Source organism: Barbatula barbatula (genome assembly GCF_947034865.1).
Source record: "Barbatula barbatula genome assembly, chromosome: 7".
Classification (NCBI taxonomy): Eukaryota; Metazoa; Chordata; class Actinopteri; order Cypriniformes; family Nemacheilidae; genus Barbatula; species Barbatula barbatula.
The window spans coordinates 24,184,417-24,206,571 of NC_136770.1; the positions used below are offsets into that span (position 1 = coordinate 24,184,417).

The 22,155-nt window shown below is 40.7% G+C and overlaps 1 protein-coding gene across 6 annotated transcripts; it reads right to left on the reverse strand.

Moving 5' to 3' along the window:
• Positions 1–3,206: 3,206 nt before the first annotated feature.
• ralgapb (Ral GTPase activating protein non-catalytic subunit beta) lies at positions 3,207–20,657 on the reverse strand. Of its 6 annotated transcripts, none has more exons than XM_079459942.1 (33): positions 20,485–20,657; positions 18,943–19,150; positions 17,809–18,011; positions 17,435–17,601; positions 16,994–17,180; positions 16,634–16,765; positions 16,331–16,509; positions 16,059–16,109; positions 15,828–15,875; positions 15,536–15,583; positions 14,434–14,585; positions 14,148–14,352; positions 11,792–11,993; positions 11,380–11,547; positions 10,977–11,091; positions 10,724–10,871; positions 10,493–10,557; positions 10,262–10,400; positions 9,268–9,401; positions 8,862–9,044; positions 8,580–8,731; positions 8,310–8,497; positions 7,936–8,039; positions 7,679–7,831; positions 7,307–7,516; positions 6,962–7,120; positions 6,707–6,866; positions 6,472–6,594; positions 6,096–6,232; positions 5,655–5,760; positions 5,504–5,579; positions 5,240–5,388; positions 3,213–5,156 (listed from the first exon to the last, which is right to left on the reverse strand). In XM_079459942.1, the coding sequence occupies exons 2-33, from the start codon at positions 19,117–19,119 to the stop codon at positions 4,963–4,965; spliced, it is 4,614 nt and encodes a 1,537-aa protein (XP_079316068.1). In that variant the 5' UTR covers positions 19,120–19,150; positions 20,485–20,657; the 3' UTR covers positions 3,213–4,962. The 6 variants fall into 6 exon arrangements, with proteins under 6 accessions (XP_079316070.1, XP_079316068.1, XP_079316066.1 ...); XM_079459940.1 differs by having other exon boundaries at positions 7,679–7,834; XM_079459941.1 differs by lacking the exon at positions 20,485–20,657 and adding an exon at positions 20,065–20,379 and having other exon boundaries at positions 7,679–7,834.
• Positions 20,658–22,155: the final 1,498 nt, after the last annotated feature.

Sequence of the window (22,155 nt, forward strand, 5' to 3'; positions counted from 1 at the left end):
GAAGGTCGACACTCCCAACACTATCAAATGATCCCTATTGTCTAGTGTTGTGTTTTAGAAAGGATGCATTACATACAACAGACGTCTAGAACAAATAATTAGACTTGACTGTTGGTTATTATTAACCGGGATTTAACATCCATGTCAAAAGCTAAATTTCATTTTAATGAAAGCGTATAAATACTTTTTTGTTGTTGCTTTAAATTTTTGGATTCAATTCAATTTAATTTAGTATTTAAATGAACATGAGACCATTCTTTTTCCAATTGACTTGAAAACAAGTGCTCTTCAAAGGGCCGTACATGTAGTGTCTAAACCAGTGTTGTAATGTAATAAAGTAAAAATACTTGAGTATCTGTAATTTACTTGATTCTTCATATTTATGCAGACTTTTTCATTTACTTTACACTACATTTCATCACTACATTTCCTGAACAAAATGTTTACTTTTACTCTAAGCATGTTCTACAAAATAAAAGCATAGAAACAGAACTGTAATAGACAAGGCGATCCGTTCACCATGACAGTACAGAACTAATCATTGGTTAAAGCTCAAAGTGAAAATTTTTTTATTTCATGTATATTTGGCAGATGCTTTTATCCAAAGAGACTTACATTGCATTATCCTATACATTTATACATAGGTATCTACAATCCCCTGGGATCCAACACACAACCTCGCGTTGTTAACACAAAGCTCTTACCACTGAGCTACACAAGGTTTTATGTGCTGCTTCTTTTAAAGATAAACAGATTCAATGAAACATCAAACGACTGGTTGTTACTGTGATGGAAATGCAAGGAAAGAAAGAAGTAAGGGCCACACAGATTTGTTCTGATTTTGTTTCAAGTTCTTCTCTTAGATGGATTATATTATGGGTGGGAGGTTACTATACTTTTATAAAGTTATAAGGTCAAGTTATTAAGATGTAGTTTCTGAACTTATATGTTGTAAGTTGACTTGTATTTTTATAGCATTGTGACAACATGTTCCAGATAAAACTGAGCTTTTTCAAAGTTGTACACCCTTTTATATCTTTATGCTAGAAAAGTATTCAATTTTTAAAAACTTTTGCTTCGACTTTACTTTAAATGCTAAGTAGATTTATTATTAAAAGTACTTTTGATACTGAAGTACAATATTTATCTGTAACTAAAACTTTTACTCAAGTCATACTTTAAAAGGTCAAGTAACTTTCTGGAAAGCTATATTTGTACTTTTACTCAAGTTTTGCTTTTAGGTGCTTTATACATCACCGGTCTAAACAGTTTAGGGTTGTTACCATGACAACACTCTCCTCACTCCCTTCAGCTGCAGGACCAGACAGCAGACTTCTGCGACCCTGACACGGTTAAAAACCTAAAGACACCTAAATAAACAAGATGATGAAAAGATTTCACCTAAAAAGAAATTGGTAACAAAAAAATAAGCCTTTGACTTTCACTGTATAAAAAGAAACGTATTAATAAAAAACAAATCTTGTTCTTCTTTCAGTTCTTCTGATCTGCACATCTCCACAGACCCGTCCAAATATCACCAAGCACACACAAATGCTGAAGCAAATCCCCCAAAACAGGCCATCTGTCCCACTGAAGGAAACCAATGACGTTCCTGATGGACTTCTAAAATCTTCTACACAGGCTTCACTATATAAACTGTGCGTTGTGAATTATTACTGAAAATTGCAAAACTGTACACGCAAAGGGTCACTTTAAGAAAACGTCTTTAACTGATTAAAAGCATTAAGTTACAATGGTCCATTGTGTTGACATTATTTCTGATGTTATTTGAGACATTTTGGTTAAATATACCATATTTGATGTCTGTATTACGACTTCAAAAAAATCAAAGATGGAAACAGACAGATTTAAAACATTCATGCCAACAGCAGCCTCGCAGAGGCATCCCATGATGCACCGCGACGGCTTTCTAGTGAAGTGCTTGAGTATATGGGGGCGTAAAATGTGCAAACACACACACACAGAGAGAACATACAGATGACAGGAGGCTATGAATCATGCTGATGAGGGAGTTCCAGCAAACAATACAAAACTGCACATGAACAAACCTTTAACAGGTCGCTGTAAAATCAGCCTGTTTTACTTAGAAATGATCTTGATTCTACATTAATATCAGTAATTATTACAGACACAACTGATTTATTTTGGCAGGCTAATAAAATGATTCAAGTTTCTTTAATGTGCAGTTATACGTAGGTATGTATTGTTATGTATCGTAAAGTAAATATAGTGCAAATGTAAATAATGTTAAATAAATATATAGATAATGTGTTAGTCCATCATGCAATTGAGGTTTATCATATTTCAATGTAGAATGTGCAGGACCATGAACCATCATTATATGTAAATGTTTTAGTCTTTTGACATAAGAGAGACAGTTAACCCAACAATAAAAACACACATATCTTTATTTACTCTTTGTGAAGATTGGTTTCAAATCTGCATCCTGTTCAATATCCCTCACGTGTTTTGGTGTCTAGATTCATCTCTGCTCCCTCAGTGTGACTTTTTTTGTGTACTTCATCATCCATCAGCCCAAAATAGGAAATCAGATTAGAAATTAAAGTCAAGCTTCGTGGCACACGAACTTAATGTTAATAATAAGATATCTGAATGTTTGCAGGTTTTACCTTTGTTCCTGACAAACCCTCGATCATCTGCACCCGTCCAAGAGTAAGCGGTCTTATTTAGCATGCAACCACTAAACTGAATCAAACATGGAAGAAAATATGGTGAAAATTGTGTATAATAAGAGTAAAACTCTTTGTACCCGCTGATTTCTCACAGAAACGTCTCTTCTGCTGTCTCGCTCTCTCTCTCGTTTCTTTAGCACACTGCAGATTGTAAAGATGGAAGGATGCTCACATGTGGGTCAAACTTCAGCACATGTGACCTTGTTTTCGTGGAACAGCAGGAGATCAGGTCTGTAAGCTTCTGTACTTCTGTACCTGCTCTGAACTTAAAAAAAATCAATATGGATGTGATTTTGAAAACAAAGGAAACAATGAACCCACCCACCAGTGCTCACGAAGAAAAGCAGATTTTCAAGAAAAGCAATTGAAACTGAAAATCTGTGACGCGATACATTATTTAGACATCAGAAAAATAAGAATAAGTCATTTGAACAGCATTTCTAGGTGTACTGTACTTTTCTGGACAAACGACCACAAGTCAAACTCTTAAGTACAATGCAAGCCAGCACCACAGCCGTTTTATGATAAGAATTTAATTAAAATCTTTATTTCATTACATGTGTTACATTCAATATCCAACGTTTGTTTTGGACACATATATGAGGCATAAATACAAACAAGCTTTCGTTTGCTGTGCTGTCTCTAATCAATAGTATAAGATGAGTGAGCTCGACTTCACACCCGCATATTTACATACAAAGTCAAACTTTATACAAAGTCCACACCGCCAATATTTACACACCGAAAGAGGAAAGCGATGCCTCCGACCAACCACACGGACATTCTGAATGCCGCATGTAGGTCTTTACAGTTCTCTTCTTACAAAAGAAAGAAAAGGCGACAGAAATTATTGAGTCTTCTGACCACAAAAATGACACATGATGTTCAATTCTGCTTTGAATCCAAACTATCTCTGTTTGGGTGAATGAACAGAAAGACATTGACATAATAATAGAACAAATATAGTTGACCGAGGAGAGTAACATGTCATATCCCTTATGTCTACAGTACTTGTGTTGTGAAAACGTCCAAAATCTAAACGTATGGACGCAACTGCTGAGCAGGTTAACATGTCAGATTGGATGAATTCAGTGTCGCTTGACAGCAAAGCCCCAAATAAACAAAAAGATATTGGCAAATGAAAACGCAGGGGAAATAAATGTGTGTAACAGTGTTTCTGACATCCAGCAGACATTTGTATCAAAGAAAAAAGACAAAGTAAAACCACCGATAAAATAAATGAAAAGCCCTTATATGTTCTTTAACAGAAATGAATCCTGGTTCAAGGTCACGCAGTGTTTCTGAGCACCAGGTGAAAACTCAGTAGTTTGTCTATGTATGGTCAAATCCCTTATAATCTTACTCGACTGTCTGTTGAGATGCGAGACACGATGGAGAAACAAAAAATCTTAATGTCTCGACACCTCTATTTCTCATTATTAATAAACTGAACGATCTTCAGAGGAGGAAGAATTAAGTTTATGTTGGACGACATGAAGATGTGTAAAAAGAATGACACTCGTAACGCTTGTGTGTGGGGACTGGAGGAAGGAAGGAAGCTACTTGCATCGTGTCACTTGCTGCCGACATGACGTGGATTTTAGTGTTTTTTGTAATCGTGTTTGTGGAGGAAATGACTTTCTGTGACGATGAGCGAATGCTTCCTGATGTGTATGATAAAACATGATGAAATAATTTAATTCAGTGTGAAGTACAGTAATGGGTTCATCTCATGAAACTTGTCAAGAACATCTCCACCTCATATTTCACCCAAAACCGTCCCTATTTTAATGAATGAAAATAAAATCTATTTTTGACCTACGGAGTTTGTACACTGCCAGACTGACAAAACACAATATACTTTTTGTCAAGTATATAGAGTACGCACATGTATTACGCATATTGTATTTTTCATTTATTGTACATTCTCAACATTTTGCTAATGTCAATAAATAAAAAGTAAAAAGTTATATTACAATGAGAAAATAAAATGTCCTGAAACTTCTGATATTACAGCAACGAATCAATAAAAAAATGTCATTAAATACGTTTAGGTTTTCGTTGGGTTTTGGTGAGAAATGAACCTGTACAAGTTTTCAGGAGATACCCCAGTGAAACGGATTTAACAAAGATTGGATTTTAAGGTTAAGACAGAGGAAGCAAAAGTTCTGCAAAATTTTGGCCTATCGACATGGAAAACACAACTTATCCATCGTCACAGACGCTGAAAAACACCGCCCTCGTGCATTTACGGATTCAGACTCGTCTCACCGACCTCCAAAAACAGCGAGGTGTAAAACTCCGGCTCGAGTTGTTTATTACGATAACGGTTCACGATTTCTGAGATTTTCTGTTTCCGCCGCACGTGTGGAGGGCTGTAAGAGTCGCTTTCTAGACGCTTCCTCCGACACGCGTTTATGACAGTCTCTCGCACTAGGAACCCTAAAGAGAGCAAAGGAGAAATTCATGACTACAGGATTCATTTTAAACATCAAATATGAAAACACAAACACGTGTAGACGTACCGAGGGATCTTCTACTGACGACCATGTTGTCCACCAGAGGAATGACCATGTTAAATTTACCCAGAGCACCGTGTAGTTTGATTCGGAACAGCCCGGTCTTCAGCGGGTGGATGAAGATTATAGGGACGTCCTTCTCTGAAGAGCTGGACCTGTGAGAAACCAGTGAGGGTGAGTGAGATGAACTATATTAAAACTCACATCACAGCGGTCAACTACGCACAGACAGCCGTGACTGAACAATACGTGTATGTGTTTGTGCGTTACCTGGACGCAGTGCTGTTGGCTGCTGTCTCCACACCTGTGCTCGTCTCCGTCAGTAATTCTGACACAGGAAAGTTCTCTGTATGAACAAAAGCATTTCATCATGCTGGAGAATCATAACAGTACACGCATGTAAACAGGCTTCATATTTCACCTATGTCATCGAATCTCTCGACCCACACGACCAACACTTTGGCATCTGGTCCTAATGGAGGTATGGTCCGGCCCGCCGGCAACTTCCTGCTCTTCACCGTGGGAGACTGAAAGAAACACCACAAACACAATACACATTACAGCACACAAACACACAAGACATTATGTTATTGACTGCTACTGTAATAGAAGTCAAGGAGAAGTCGTGACTTCCGGTTTCCATACGGACACAATAAATGAAACATGATATATAATGTGCTGTAAATCTCACAGTACAGCACCCATTCAGACTACATATTACACTTCTGAAAATGACTTTCAATGAAACTGTTTTCCTTGCTTATTGCTTAAATATCATATCGTCAGTATAGTCTAGAAAGAGAGAAAATGTGAGACAGACTTTAAATGAAATGAAACATTGAGAGAGGGAGAGATGGTTCACCCGCTGCGCCGGGCCCATGTTTTCTGAGTGATTGGGGTTGAGCTCCAGCGTGAGGTTGTGTTGTTTTAGTAAAGCGGGTAACAGCTCCATCTGCGAGTCGGAGTCTGCGGTCGGAAAGCTGCTCTCGGACGACTCCGCTGCACACATTATCACAGAAATGAACATTTGTCATGCTGAAGAAATCAATAGAAATTCATTAAAAGGGTTTAACTCATCACAGCAAACAGATCCACTATAAGCAGCACTCTGCAGTGTGTTATCAGACGCTTGTGACGTTTAATTTCATTTCTGTTCATGCATTAGCACAGAAAACAAACACACTACGGGCTAATAGAGAAACAGAAGTCATGTGTTTAATGTAGATGAGCTGACGTACCAGACGAGTCGCTCAGAGACGGAACGACAAACGCTATTTCCGTCAGTCCATCGGCGTAATACAGCACATGCTTTTCTCCGTTAAACACACCGCCGCCCGTGTCGCCCAGCGTCACACAGTCGTCTACAAAACAAAAAACATTCAATTATTACAGGTCTTACCAACCATTGACACTCAAGCAGGTGGCAAAGGGTTTATTTTGGTCTTCATTGTGTGTGTGTGTGTGTGTGTGTACCTGGTGTTTCCGTGCCATTGGGTGTGTTTATGGTCCAGCTGGTGAACACGCTCCCTGTCCATCCGGGGTGCTGTCCGACCTCAACCGGCCAGCCCAAAGATAACAAGAGCTCCAGAAAATGAGGCTGAACGTTAGCCGAGGAGTCCACGTTCCTCAAGATCTACATGCATGTGAAGACAAACATTTTGTTAGTCATAACGGCGGTAAACTCTCAAAATCAACAAGAGTTAGAGAGATTTAAAACTCTGATTTCACCTCTTGGCTGCTCTTTTGTCCAGCTTTCATGTAGAAGATAAAGACGGTGTCACACGGTCGGGAAGGCAACAGGTCTAGATAACTGATGTCCTCGGAAAAGCCGGAGACGGATGAGTCGAGAGCGATGAGGTGAGGAGGCAGTCGACTGTTTCCATGCTCCTGAGAAAGCACACAAACCAATTAGACTTCAAAAACACAAAAGAAGATATTTTGATGAACGTTGATAACCAAACAACACTAAACCCCTTGACTTCTATTGCATGAACAAAACCTCCAAGACATAGTTTTAAATACATGACTGGCCATTAATAACTATTATTATTGTTTTGCGGTTTCTTCGAACACCTTGAGTGCCTCTAGTGACAGGAAGCCGAAGTGCGAGAGGAAGAGTCGAGCGGTCTGGAACTCTTGAGCTGGAGGAGGAGGTTTACAATCTGTCAGAGGGTCAGGGTAGGGTTTGTTCCTCCATAAATCCTCTGTGTTATGCTCCAGCTTCTGCTCATAGTCCATCTGTTTGGCCATCACGCCTCGAAGTTTATCATGCTGCTGCTCCAGCTGAAACACACACACACACAAGATTAATGGACAGTGTTTCACATGCAGTCATACTCTGATAAACACACACGTGTATAAATCTGCAAAATGATTTGCACTTCATAACACACTAAATCAAAGGTCAAGTATCTTCTGACCGCTGTTCTAATCAAATGTTTTCACCTCTTTATCCACAATGTCATGCAGGTCTGGGATGCTCAGGTCGGCTTTCACAAACGGGATCTTATCCACTTCCTCTGGGAACGGTCTGTGCTTGACGTTAAACCGAATACCTACGTCGTTTTTAGGAGTGGGACGACTTTCAGGGACAAACACCTGCTGTAGGTAAAAAGAAAAAGCTTGTCACATCATTGCCATGTACAATAGCCACGTCATTCGACTGGCCTCTGCTGGTCCATCTCTGTTGTGATTGGTCATACCTTCTGATTGGCTCTTGCTCCTCTGGGCTGATGGAAGAGCTGCATTGTCCACGCGTGGCGACCGGTCATGCCTCTGATTAACATCGTAACTGATGGACAGGGGTCTGCCGACACACAAAATCCAATCTTGTAAAACATTTCATCATGTTTAAAGACATTGGCTTGATGACGTCAACATTTCAAAATGACTGGTGAATAATAACAAAATGTCTGTCCTTCGTTAACCCTTCATTAAAAATTACATCACAATTAATTTACATTTATGCAATTGTCAGACACTGTTATTAAAATGATAAGCTGTACATTTTATCATTGTGTATCGAACCCATGATTTTTTTGCACCCCTGACAGAATACAATCTGTGTTTTTCTCACTCTGTTCATTTCCGAGTGGTTGTTCGAGCATGGCCAGTATGACAGAGTTTTCCAGAACAATGTATCTGAAGTTGCTGTGGGACGTGGAGGTGAGTCGTGAATATTTAATCAGCGTGTCCTCGTTCAGCAGGCTGCAGGGAGAGGCGGGACCGCTGGGAGATGGGAACGCCCCCAATACCTGCATTATACTGGAACACAGAACGTTGGGAATGAAGATCGGTCCGTGTGTTGGAAGAGAGGAAGCAACATGTGCACATCTGTCTCGCTCACCAAGATAACGTGGCCTCCGCGGCATCCTTCACTCTCATGGATGCAGGGTTGTGCTCTTTGTCACCTTTATACTTCACCTCTTGATCGGTGGTTTTGGACTTGCTGCCCGAGATGCCGAGCTCGACGATTTCCAAGACCTCGATCAGACAATCCTAAAAATCGATAAAACACTCAGTCTAGATCCCAGAAGATGATACAGCAGTGGCATAGCTTATGTATGGAGCTCTCGTATGAATAATGGAATATATTTTAGTATGTTTTTTCATTCCAGACGGGCAACACCTTCTCGTTGAGCATGTCGGGGTGTTCGGTCAGCCAAACACACAGGCAGTGGAAAGCAGCGACGATCATAGAATGCAGATCTCTGGAGTGAAGCGGAGCCGGACGACTGCACTGATACACGATGTAGCTGCACACGGAGCTGACGGCCCGCTTTCGATCAGAGGACTCCACGCTCACCTTCACCTGACACGAGAGGAGGGGAAGTGTGATCATATATCAAACCAAACTGCTTTATTTACAAACGATCCCTCGAAACAGCCTTGATCTGAATGTAGTAAAATGACCAAACACACTGATCACTCTGGCAGATAGATTTAGCGGTCCATCGCACAATGACATCTTTAATCACATTTTCTATGAGGGCTATACAGAACCACGCTGTACGAGCGTGAATCTGTCAGGGTACCTTGGCGAGGCCGGCGAGAAGCTCGAGAGCGGCCAGTGAGATGCTCATGTCGAGTCTCCACTGAGAGTTGAGTCTCTGGGTGAGCAGGTGAATACTGCGGATCAGCAGCCCGGTCGCAGTGTCTGTGTGAAGAGCTGGGATATAAAACACAGCACGCCACACACAGCGGGTTAGTAACACACACACAACACAAGCCAGGCACAGAGATGCAGTCACATGCCACGAGACACCCATGAAACAAATGAAACACAAAAACAGAGCAACATCACCAATTTGATTCAGACTAATGGTCAAAATAATAATGAGCTGCGGTACGATTGAGATCATGCCCAAAAAACTGGTTAAGGACTCAAGAAGTTTTGCAAGAAAGAGACTCAGTCAAAGATGCCGCCACATTCCATATGAGACAGTGATGGAGACATACAGTCTGTTCTGTACTGTTCACAGTACTTGTCAATCAATCAAGACTCTTATTACTGTAAATAAGAAGAGAATTGAAGACTAGGACTGTATTTTACACCTCATAGCCTCACGTATAATGTTCATGTGACATTATACACACCATCTGGCCTACGATAAAACACGTGTATTTACAAGCAGCCATTCATTAGACAAACATGCAGATGAGACGGTGCATTAGAGCGCATTCTTCTGTGTCTTTGACTTTAAGACCAACACAAAATACACAGAGAAAACAACATGATAAAAGTTCAGCAAAAACATTTCCCTCACAACCTCTGTTCATCTGTCCTTGTGGTGTTTTGAAGGTTGTGATGGGATGGAACAAATAATCATTGTTTGGTCACGGCCTTGCAATGAATCTGCTGCAGCGCTCAGGAGTTTCTTATGAACGTGAGTGATGCAAACTACATTCCAAACACTGTAAACGTCACCGTTTTATGTGTTGCTTTTAAACAGAACGAACTGATGCAATCCCGCGTGTGTCATTGTGACCTGTTCTTTCATAATGAAATAATTAGAGTTAAAGATGTACCGTAGTCTCTCATCAGGGCCTGTGCGGGTCGCTCGCTGTCTGGGGTGGTGGCCTCTGAGCTACCCGCGCTCGTGTTGCTGATACCGCTGTTATTGCGACTGTGGCTCTTGGCCAGAGAATGACTGCCATCCATACTGGCCTGAAGACAAACACATACACGCAAACAGAAATTGCTCTCACGTGTGTGTTTACACTTGGACATTTTAAACAAATGAACAGAAACGCTCGTACCACTTCAGCCTGAGTACCAACAGATTCCAGAAGCGCAGAGTCCTGAACGATATTGAGCATCGCCGCTGTTAACAGAAGAACATACAAAACAGCTGTTAACAGAATTTTAACATGGTCTGCATATGTTGGCTATCACACAGCAACGTGGCTTGTCCAATCAGATTTGTGAGGCAAAACAATCCATTTCAGCAGACAAACCGGTAAGCTGATTTATTGACCCGACAGCCTTACCTAGTATCATCTGTGTATTGATCGAGTCTGTCTCTGTTTGCAGGGCGCCAATCAAAATATTGACCAATCGCAGCTTGAGGGAGAGAAAGGTGACCGCCTTGTCATGAGTAGAATTATCATCGTTGCTGAATTTCCCCTCCAGAAGAACCTGCCAATGACAATTCAGAAACCACGATGGGTTTATTCGTATTTTTATACTAGTCGATCAGTTAACGGAAACAAAACTTTTGGATTCTACGGATGAAGTCTGCACCTCTGATTTGATGTTGCCGAAGTGGTGAGGAAGAGGCAGCATGGACAGCAGGATGTGAATGGATGCTCTCCTCAGCTCGGTGGGGTTCACGTATGACTTGAACTTACTCAACTCTCTGTTCAGACCAAACAGAAGGAAACATTTAAATAAATGTGAATTAAATTTTAAACCAAAGGTTTTAATTAAAAGTGAACAGCATTGGAAGAAAGGTCGTCCCTTTTAACTGTTATGGGAAAGTTTCATTTCATTCCAATGAAAATAATGTTTATAAAACATCTTATATTTCTTTAGTTAAAGAACAGTGTTTGTGACAGCGGTTTAAAGGTTTTTTCTCCCCCTCATCTTTCATTCAAGAAAAGCCTTTAAAAAAACAACAACAGATTAATGGTTTTTAGTGACTCACCGATCAGGCAGAATGGTCTCCAGCGCCGATATGAAATATGGAACCACAACATTGATGCCTTTGAGATCAGAGCAGAAGAGAGCTGAAGAGTTCAGGATAATGCTGGCCAGAACCGGTCTACAGATAAAGTCTGATATCTGAAGGCCCTGGACAAGAACCATGTAAAACCTGTGAAACCAAAGAACAGCAGCAGCATTAAAACAGTCTTTCAGAAAACCTTGATGGAACATTTTTAGTCCACCCAAACCTGATACTGAAAGAAACAGGGCACATTTGTCATTACGATCAATATCACTAATGACAAGACGAATTGATTTTAGACCACATCATCCAAACACACGTTTGATGCATGTAGTAACCTCACGTGTTCATGAAACAAACTGGAAGACAGCACGAGGACACCAGCGTTTACCTGGAGAGATAGACGGGAAGGATCTCCTCTCCGGTCTTCTTACTGCAGAAGATCCTACAGAGAGTTCCACACGCTTCAGCCCGCCCAGACTCATAGTTATCAGGAAACTCGTTTGCATCAAACATGGGGTTTGACACCATGGTGTCCGTGGACATCTGAGAACCCTTCCGTCTCAATTCAACTCCAGCCTGAGTCGCCAGGGCTGAGAGAAAGAAAAACAGAGAGGAAGAAGCAAACACAAAGACTAAATGACACTTTCATACATCTACTGCAGGAGGACATTACAGGGATGACGGACAAAGAGATCTTCTGATATGTACGGAAATAAAATAGCGGAATCCCTTCTGATAAAAGCATGCTGTGAGACCTCTTACATGTTTTTGGATTGCATTACATGTAAGTTTGGAAAGAAAGGACGTTGCTCACTACAACGTACATCCTTAAACTCAATTAATGTTTTGTTGTTTTAAAATAATCCAAATCTATAGATAACAGTGTCCTTTACTCGGATTAAATTAAGATCTATTCACTTGGGGGACTGTTTTGATCTACTGAACAGACACAAGCTTGTTTGGAAAACACAAAACTAGATTCAAATACATTTCAGTCCATTAGTTGAAAAGACAGTACAAAACTGAACAAATTACACCTCCTGGTCGGTCTCCCTTTTATCACAGCATGTCTGACAAATATCATTTCACTCAAACTTGATCCAATTTCTATTCGTCCAGCATCCTACATTAAGACAATAAGGCACAACATGGCTGAAACAAACTGCACCAACAACCACGACATGCAGATATATCCATACAAAACCAAATGAACGGATGAAAACTGAAGAAATGAATCAAACGCTAAGGAAAAACAAAAGCTGTCGAATGAATGTTGGGGAAAAAGAACACTGGTTGGTGCGTTTCTTTGGAGAAGATTAGTTAGTAGAGGTCCTTCAGGAGATGGTATGGGTAGGAACTAGTTTCAATGATGGCAGGTAAGTTGAAGGATCAAGCGCATCAGATATTCTCAGGTCTCGACGGAACGCAGTTGCTCTGCGTTCCAACGATGCAGAATATGTGTTGCAGTTGAGCCGATGAGATTTGGGCAGCAGTCATTAATAAGACCCCTTACGGACCCCTGACTCAAGCAGCGTATGCGCACGTCTCTTGCCCCAAGAAAACAAATACTGCAACAATGAAAGAGTGGAGGTCAAACAAACCAAAAATAAAAGATTAAAAAAGGAAATCAACGGAAAATGAAAGAACTGCAACTGGTAAAGCTTGCGTTCCTACTTACAAGATTTATAAGAAAGAAGAATTTGGAAAAATGTCGCTGCAAGATAACAGAGATAAAATGGAAAGAAATCAAAGAACAGCAGTAGAGGTCATAAGACTGTGCAGAAGGTCAAAATGTTTCCATTGCTTCGCTTTTATGAGACCATCAGAAAGAGCTTCAGTTTTTTTGATCATGCAAAAAAACTAAAGTAAACAAAACTAAAGATGGATTGACAATTTCAGTATGATCTAAAGAGTCCTAAACACTTATAGTGTGATTGTAATGTCCTACATTTGTTTACCTCATTGACTAAATTCAATTAAAGAATTTTGTCTAAATAAAGTATCAGTATCAAAAAATAAAACAAAGATCTAAATATATATTAAAACTTCCACATTAACAGCCATATTTGGCTATTACAGTCATTTTTTTCTTGAGCTGTGTTCATGCATGCTTTATCATCAGAGAGTAATGACACAAACGCGTGTCCATCTGGTTTCAAGTTCCTTTTCTTCTGTTGTGTTGTGTGACTATCAAACCTAATGACCGGTGTCATATACTTCTGAGGAAGTACAGAAGCCACAGAGGAAATGATTTTGGAGGAACAATTATTTCATTACAGATGAAAGATTACAGAGCAAAACATTATTTCTGTCACACAAAAAAACATGCACTGATGCCTCATACAGATTCAATTTAGATTTCATATTTTAGCTATGAATGTAAGATGCACTAGTAATGCAAGTGGACACTAGTTAGTGAGGGTTCATTTTCAAACAAATCCTCACCACTAACCCATCTGATATTAATCTGACTGAGATGTTGTGCAAATAACTACAGTGAGAATAAATATTTGGTGAGATTTTTGGCTTCATAAATATTTCACTGCATCCAGATTGGCGGTATAGTTTCACACTTCGACACAAACCCTGAACGTGGTTTAATCTTGCAGGTAGGAATGTGTGTGTAAAAGAAAAGAAAATCAAACACGCTTTAAAGGTAAAGAAAGGAGAGAAATGAAAAACCAAACAGAACGAGTGACCGCAGTATTGATTGTGAGACGGATGAAACCGAGAGAATGTCTTACCCGTCATACTGCTGTCCCTGCTCAGACCCGAGTGAAGTTTACAGTGGACCAGTGCGGCGTCAAACAGCCATTGGCCGAAGAGGTTCAGCACGCTGTTAACCTTCGGTCGGGTCGGGGCGGGGAGCGGCCGTGGCTCTGAGCTTGTCTGGTTGGGGCTGGAAAGAGGCGATGTGGACGGTTGCTGTGCCACTTTGGTTTGGCTGGTCTGAAGAGTAACGAAGAGTATGATTATTTTAAAACAGAACATGTCCATTTGAATTTCAAAGCGACACATCAACGGTCATACCGTTGAAGCTTTGCTGGTTGTCTTGGTAACAGCAGTGGGGCGGTGTCTGCGGTTGTGAGGGGGTGTAGTGTTAGTTGTCGTTGGGGGCGGCGGCATGCTGAGCCTGTTAACAGGGGTGGGCGGAGCACTGTCTGACCGTGGGCGAGATATACCTGAGACAGATGGAAAAATGACACAGAATCAAAACCAAAATACACAGAAATAAGACGTCACATCCGTTTGGTTTCCTTCAGCTGTCAAGATTCTCCCATAAAGCATCTGTCATCATGTTGGATGTTGTGATGGCTGCAAAATCTCACGAAAGAAACGAATGAATTCATTCAATTTTTGGGCAAGCCCCAAAACATCTGTTTGACACATCGACTACAAAATAATCAAGTAAACACAAACAGATGTGAGCTGTAGTTAGAATAAATAGATATAGCAGTTGTTTATGTAGTTTTCAACAAAAAATTGCTTCAATCAGTTTTATGCATTGAATAAAACATGTTAATTTGAATGCTTCATGGTGAGTTCTGATTGGGTGAGTAATGCAATGATGCACCAAAAAAAGATTTTATATTTGAGAACACACAAGAATCTTCTGGTGTCGTTCATATAATACCTCATTTAACACACATCTACATCAACACACAACTGGAAGTCAGAGTCATGCTGATAGAAACAGTAAGTCTCCAAAGATGAGCATCAGCATTTTCATTCAGCATCAAAGCTGCATTGCTGATGCGTAGAAAATGCTCTCAAACCTGCATTCAAATTAGTTATTTGCCTAAAACCCGATTGGTTTGCAAAGGAAAGAAATCTCTCCTTCATTGGCCTGTTTCAGAAACCTTTCCAGATCACAACCCAAGACATTCATTGATTGTTGCCTTTGGAAGATCAGAGATTATATTTCACAAGTCATTTCATCATGGACACCACCACCTCGACAACAACTCAAGAGACCCCATGAAAGTTTTGGACCAGGGTAGTTTTTATTCTAGCATTTATTGTCCCCATTAAATAAAAGGGTAAAGGCTTTCGTATGTATACCAAACACCAAGAAAATCTACAATAGATATCAATCTCCCTTTCGATTGGTCAGAGGCGTGTTATCAAATACCATAAGATGGGAGCCGGTCTCGAAAATTGTTGCGAGATACAGCAACACCTGGAGAAGAATGAGATTATAATGAAAAACATAAATACAGCGACAAACTGTTACTCAAGGGGAAAAACGGCGGTACACATTATTCTACTAATACTGTATATAACACATTTTCATTGTGTCAGTATTTCTGATCAGCATGTGAGGTCTTCTATTGCACCCAAACACCTCAATGGACAGAATCAGTCTGGTGGGGAGTTAGTGCTACTGTTGGTTAACTGATCGGGTTTGGATAGGGTTAGTATACCTATAGAGGGAAGTCTGTCTCGAAAATTGCTCCTAGACACTGTGGGTCCTGAGAAACGGAGAAACATAAAACAATATCTCTAAAAAAAACATCAAAACACGTGAGACCACTTTAAAATAACAGACACCTTGCTCAGCAATACCACTTGACCAATTATTTGGTTGGCACAATGATTTTTTTGCATGTAATTCTACAGTACAGATTATCAAACAGCAGTAACATCACAAGTACCATAAATCGGCAGAATTTCACAACATGGGAGTATCTTAGAAACAGCAACACCTGAGAAATGGAAAGACAGTCACACAACATGGCTAATAAAGAGTAAACACAAACTGCACAGATGTTCAAATGAAATGCACAGTAATAACATCACAAAATGAATGATCTCAAAAGCACAGCCTCATTGCGGTGAAACTGCAAATCACAGTACTCAAAAGTGCTGCGAGGAATACATACTACAGTTGTCGTATATATAGACAGATAATGGTGCATGGTCTTACCGAGGAAGGCATCCACGAGACAGCTGACTCCTCTCATTGCTCTGAAGAAGATCTGGGGCAGTTGTTTGAGACAGGGGTGATGCATGACCTCATGCGGGACACTGTTAACCCCCAATAACTGGTCCTGAAATTTCGGGGTGGAGCTCACTATGACGGGGTTGCTCAGATCCACGGGGTTACTGATGGGAGAGAGAGAGAGAGAGAGACCTTCAGATTATAACATCTCATGCATCCATGTTCTGATCTGTTTGTTGTCTCATGGGTTAAGTGTGAAATAAACACAAAGCAGGTTGTGTTGCAGACCTGAGCATGTGCAGAAAACGATACCACGTCTGTGACACACAGTCATTGTCCATCTCAGCTGGAATGAGACTAGCGTCCTCCTCTGGCACTTTAAACAGAGGGAATGATGGGCCGTACATGAACCTAAGCAACCTGCGGAACAACAAATGAGATGAAGATCAAACAAACCGAGGCAGTAAAACGTACACAGCAAAAGATCAACAGTTGACTGCATGATATCCTGCGGTTACAGTGTGCGCTTCAAACTCAGCATTTTAAAGCAGGTCATCTTATAGACACACTACAAACTGCAGCGTGTCTGTGTAGTTGCTGTCAATATCAGATCACTGATAGCACTGCACATCACTCTTGCTGAAGTACCTGGAAGTGAGAGCGGCGATAACTTTACTCCACTGCTCCACCACGGGAGGGTGGTGTCTCCAGTTGGCCAGCATCTCTCGTGCGGTCTTCCAGTAGGGCGGCGTGGGGAAACAGCGTGTGCAGGCCAGAAACCAAACCTCGAACAACACGCTTATTAACTTCTCCGCCAGCTTCTCTGCTATACCTCCTGCAGGAGACAAAAAAAGTGATGCCCGTCATATAAGCTAGAAAAAAAACAAAATCTGGTGTTCAACAGAGTTTAAGCTCGACCCTTTTGAGCCGAATGTTTTGTTAAAGGTTAAACAAATTCATCTACAAAACACAAATGACATCACCGGAGGGTCATTGGCATAGCGCACACAAAATTCAGTTTGTCTAGATGCAAATCTTGGACAAGCTCTCATTTGCATGCCAGTCAATGTGGTTGTTATTTATACGGACCTCCCACAGTGGGCGGGGCAAGTAGCGTGTCATTGATTCTGAGCAGGAAGAGTAGGAGCACCTCCCACGTCTCTCGGGCCATACCTGACGAGTCTCGTGCCAACTTCTGCACGGCAGATAACACTTGCTGACACAATTTAAAGTGCATCAGGCTGAAGTGCTCGGGTCTGAAAGAGAAAAAACATTTCAATCACTCTCACTCAGATCCTCCGATAAACCACAAACATGAAGTTACCTTCAAACACCTGCAGCATTTCTGTCATTTAACAAACTACACAGTTGCATTACAGGTGAACTGTTACAGAGTTGTTTGGGCCATTTGTGTTGTAAACACTGACAGATCATGGGTAAATAAACCCTCGGGTCAAACTCACCTGGGCAGAAAAAGGTTGTGCAGGTGTTTGAGGATGGTCTGAACGTAGAGATTGGGTTCGTTGATGATGGGCTGCGGGATAGAGTCTCTTGGAGAAACCAGGGCCATTATCCAGTCCGTGTAGACGTCCACACACAACTTCACTGTATCTCCATCCAGCGGGAGCGTCAGACCGTAACACAGAACCTCCATGGTCCATTTGACCTTAAGAACAGAATAACAAAAGTTGAAACCCATTTCAAATCGAGAAGAAACAGGAACACAGAATCTATGAAAATGATTTTAGCACAATCGTTTAATCATTCGGCCGAAAGGCATAAACATATTTCAAACAGTACATGTAGGGTTTGTTCACTGACACTATTAGTGTACAAGCCGTAGTTAAATTATGTAGGAAACCGCATGGCTGTTTTACTGGACTTTATTCCAAACTGGCACCATCGGGCGGCAATGAACTTCATCAGAAGCAAAGGGTTCGGGGGGGTGAGGTCAAGAAAAACAAATCAGAGGTGAAGAGGGAATTGACAGGATTTCCTTCTGCCCTTATCACAGTACACAGAAGCCTACAGGAACCACGAGCACAATGAGATGAAGAGGGAAGTCAGCGCTACACACACACAGCGATGAGAAGATATTTAAACCACAAAGATACACAAGCAAACAAAAGAGAGAAGACGAAGGCCGTTAACAAATACAGACGTTAAAAGTAACGAACGAAAATCACAGGTACTAAACAGCCTCAATTTTTCCTGATGTTTTCATTTCCGTCCAGATCATGCAAATGTAAAAGAAGCCGGAGGACACAAGACAGCGCTGGTCAGGGCGTACAGAAACACACACAGAAAATAATACTATGGTATTCATTCAGTATCAAAGTATTCAGAATACACACTAATGTCATTAAAATGACAATTATAAACTTTTATTTTTGTGTCTGGAGTTTGTTTGTATGTCAACAGTGTAAAATCCCCCACTCTGTGATTCTCAGTATGAATGTTCTCCAACAGGACACCTCCAGGTTTCTCTTTAACTCGGCAGAATAACAGTTAATAGTTAACAGGTCCTGAAGTAATTATTCTGAAATAATTCATTGGGGTTTGAATGAATAAAGAGAGTGGTTGCACACAGTCTTTACCTCCTTGTCAGTCTTCAGGAAGCATTCGGACGCCGTGCCTCCGATGGTGTTTCCCAGGGGGCGTACCACTGCATTGGCCACGTCCCGTCCCACGCCTGCCGGGTAACTGTGCAATACACTCAGGTGGCCCTGGTCGCTTTGGACCACCAGGTGTAGCGACCGCCACTCCGAGTACATGACCGAGACTTCAGATAGATCTCAGCGTGGCCTGAGAAGAGAGACATACGTTGTTGAAACAAACTTTATCTTACAAACTTTGCAGGAAAGTGTTTGGACATCACTACAGCGAGCGATAACCTGACACAAGCGGCTGACAGATCAAAGTGATGATGAATTCAACACATGATCTTTAAAGTCGCTTTGGATAAAAGCGTCTGCAAAATGCCTTAATAATCTATACTAGGAACAGTGTGCTAATATTAGAAGATAAACGTTAAATGATGAAGAAAAGTCACGTGAACACCTGAAATCCAACTACTCACTTCCAAAACAAATAAACACACACATATAATAACTACTTCCCAATGGATATCAGAATAACTAAAAGCTTTTTATAAATAATCATCAAAGATTCTTTTAACATCATTTCAGTGATTTACAACCTTCTCCACAGAATACCATAGTACACCATTGTACCTTAGTTTAGTAAACTGTAATTATTTGTTTTTAAACGTCACGTAAGCGACGTGATAAGATACACAAAAACCACCCAGACGTGCAACAATAAACTATAATACATTCAATGTTTAACGCATTTCTGTTGTTGTTTTCAATTTAACTTCCGTAGCCGGAGCGTGTATTAGCATCCGCGCTAACTGTACAGACAAGAGTCCCCGAACACAATAAAACCATCCACGTTCATATTTATACATGTACATTAATCTCTTCGCGTTAGTTCAACCTGTTTGCATACGCGGAAGTGAGAGATTTAGTCTGTGCAGGACGTTAAACAGACAGAAAGAACGCTTCACTGCTAGCAGCTAGCGGTAGTCAGTCAGGTAGGGTTAGCAAGCTAAGCTAACACAGACTCGTCCTCAATGACTGACTGACATAAACCACACAGAAATCACAACATCATCGCTAAAGATACAAAACACTCGAGGTACGAAAGCACCTTCATACCTTCTGTTTAATAAACCAGGAAACCCATCAGAACTGCGTATCGTGTTCGTTCAGGTCAGTCAGGTACACTTGACAACTGACTCCAGCTCAACACAAACACTCGTCGCACAACTATTCCTCATCTGATCAAGATTCACATTCAAGACAAAGTGTCGTAAAGCAAATTAATTCGTACTGTAGTCTCAATAAACCGGAGCAGGCCGCAATGCGCGACCGCGATTCAAACGAACCCAAGACGGCTCGCTTAGCTTTAATCTCCTGAGGTAAAATCCTGGATGTACTCGAACCAACGCACTTAAAACACGAACCACACTCAACGTTGACTTTGGGTTCGGTGCTTAAACACGAGTTTTTCATCAGGCGGGCGGCACGCTAGGTTTTGAGACACATCCCGTATGACACAACGCAGCGACACGTTACCTGATTCACTTCACATAGCAATAAGTCTGATGCTCTGGGTGTAAAACAGCATATTTGTCATTAGATCAGATCCTCCATCGTCACCTCAGACGGCTGGGCTTCGGGCTGACTGCGGCGGCCGATGTGAGCGATCGCTGCCGGGATCCAATTCGCCAATGACTCGTTTTGAGAGCTGGTTCGTTTTCGTGATTCGCAAAGCGACTCGTTTGCGAATCAATCGACTTCGAAGTGGTATCTTAAGATAATTGCTTTAATTATTGCTTTAACGTTGTACTGTGTTATTGCAATGCATAAAAAACGTGAGCGATAACTAGACAACTAGAAACAGTGAACCGTTTCGCACAAAGCCTCGAGTAAGTGAGTGAAAGTGCAGCTTTTTCTAAAATAAGAAACTTGAAAGGGTCATTGTGCTGCAATAGTTGATATGATCAGAAAACCAGGACACCTTGATCAATAGAATCATTATATATTATATATATATATATATATCAAAAGTGACATTTACGCACGTACATGAGAACATGGAAACGATTGTGCGGTAACTTGTGACATGCGAGTCGTTGAATCGTTCAGGTGAGCCGACTCTGTATAATGAATCTGACATTTCAACGCCCAAACCTTCAGGGCGCAAACCGAACTTCATAGAAAGGAGAAGAGACGGACATGCAAATATGTTTTAGGACACGTGTTACACGTTTATATGGAACAAAATGATTTGCTTAACATTAATAATATAACATTTTAGTTGAAATACTACTACGTTAACTTGCTTGTATTATAGAAACTCTTGGAAAGACAGTGGTTTTGTAAAACACAAACATATTTGAGGTGTTTTGGCATGACACATTATGTGTTTATTTTATTTCAAGCTCGGTTCTATTACGGTACCGATGTCTGCCGGCAGAAACCTCAATTCACAACAACACAGACACTTTTCAGTGTGACTCCATGATGTTGACCACATTGCCAACCCTGCAAAGCATATTCTCAACCTAAGAAAAAGGTCAATATCAAATATTCAGTGTATTCAAGAGGATCAAGAAAGCACTGCTGTGTTGGGTCGTATAAGTCAAGTCAGCTTTATTTATATAGCGCTTTTGACGATTTTCATTGTACAAGAAAACATTGACTATAAGCAAAACATATAAGGTTATGCATTCAAAACACAGGTCAAATATCAGACACACTATAAATTCCTATATGCAGTGTTCATTAAATAAAACTATAACATTTTAGCAGTCCCCTGGCCAGGCAAACAGCAACGAGGAACTCAAAACTCCATTGGAGGAGAAAAAAACCTCAGAGGGAAACCAGGCCTAACCAGAGGATTCCAGTATAACACATACCTTATCAGGGGATTCCAGTATAACACAAACCTTATCCTTATGTCATATGAATATCTATTGAGGTCACAGCCATGAAAAAGGGTTGCTTGCTATTTATGGTCGGTGCAGGTCGAGCCTACGTTTGTATTTGTTACTTTCTCATTCTACACAGCGTTCTATTACACAAAACATTTCAGATTTATATAAATATAAGATATATATTTTAGTATTTGTTTATTGAAGAGCAAGACTGAACTTTATAGGCACATGGTGACTAATAAGACGTAATGCATAAGATGGTAAGAATGCTTTAGCGCACTAGATGGCAGTACGTTCACATTGAAAA

What these genes read in the sequence shown, in the direction of transcription:
- ralgapb (XM_079459940.1), bottom strand. Translation starts at nt 19,119, where the DNA reads ATGTACTCGGAGTGGCGGTCGCTACACCTGGTGGTCCAAAGCGACCAG. An exon ending in AGACAGACTTCCCTCTATAG is followed by an intron (nt 15,584 to 15,827) that starts GTATACTAACCC and finishes ATTCTTCTCCAG; the next exon opens with GTGTTGCTGTATCTCGCAAC. An exon ending in ACCACTCGGAAATGAACAGA is followed by an intron (nt 8,040 to 8,309) that starts GTGAGAAAAACA and finishes GTGTGTCGGCAG; the next exon opens with ACCCCTGTCCATCAGTTACG.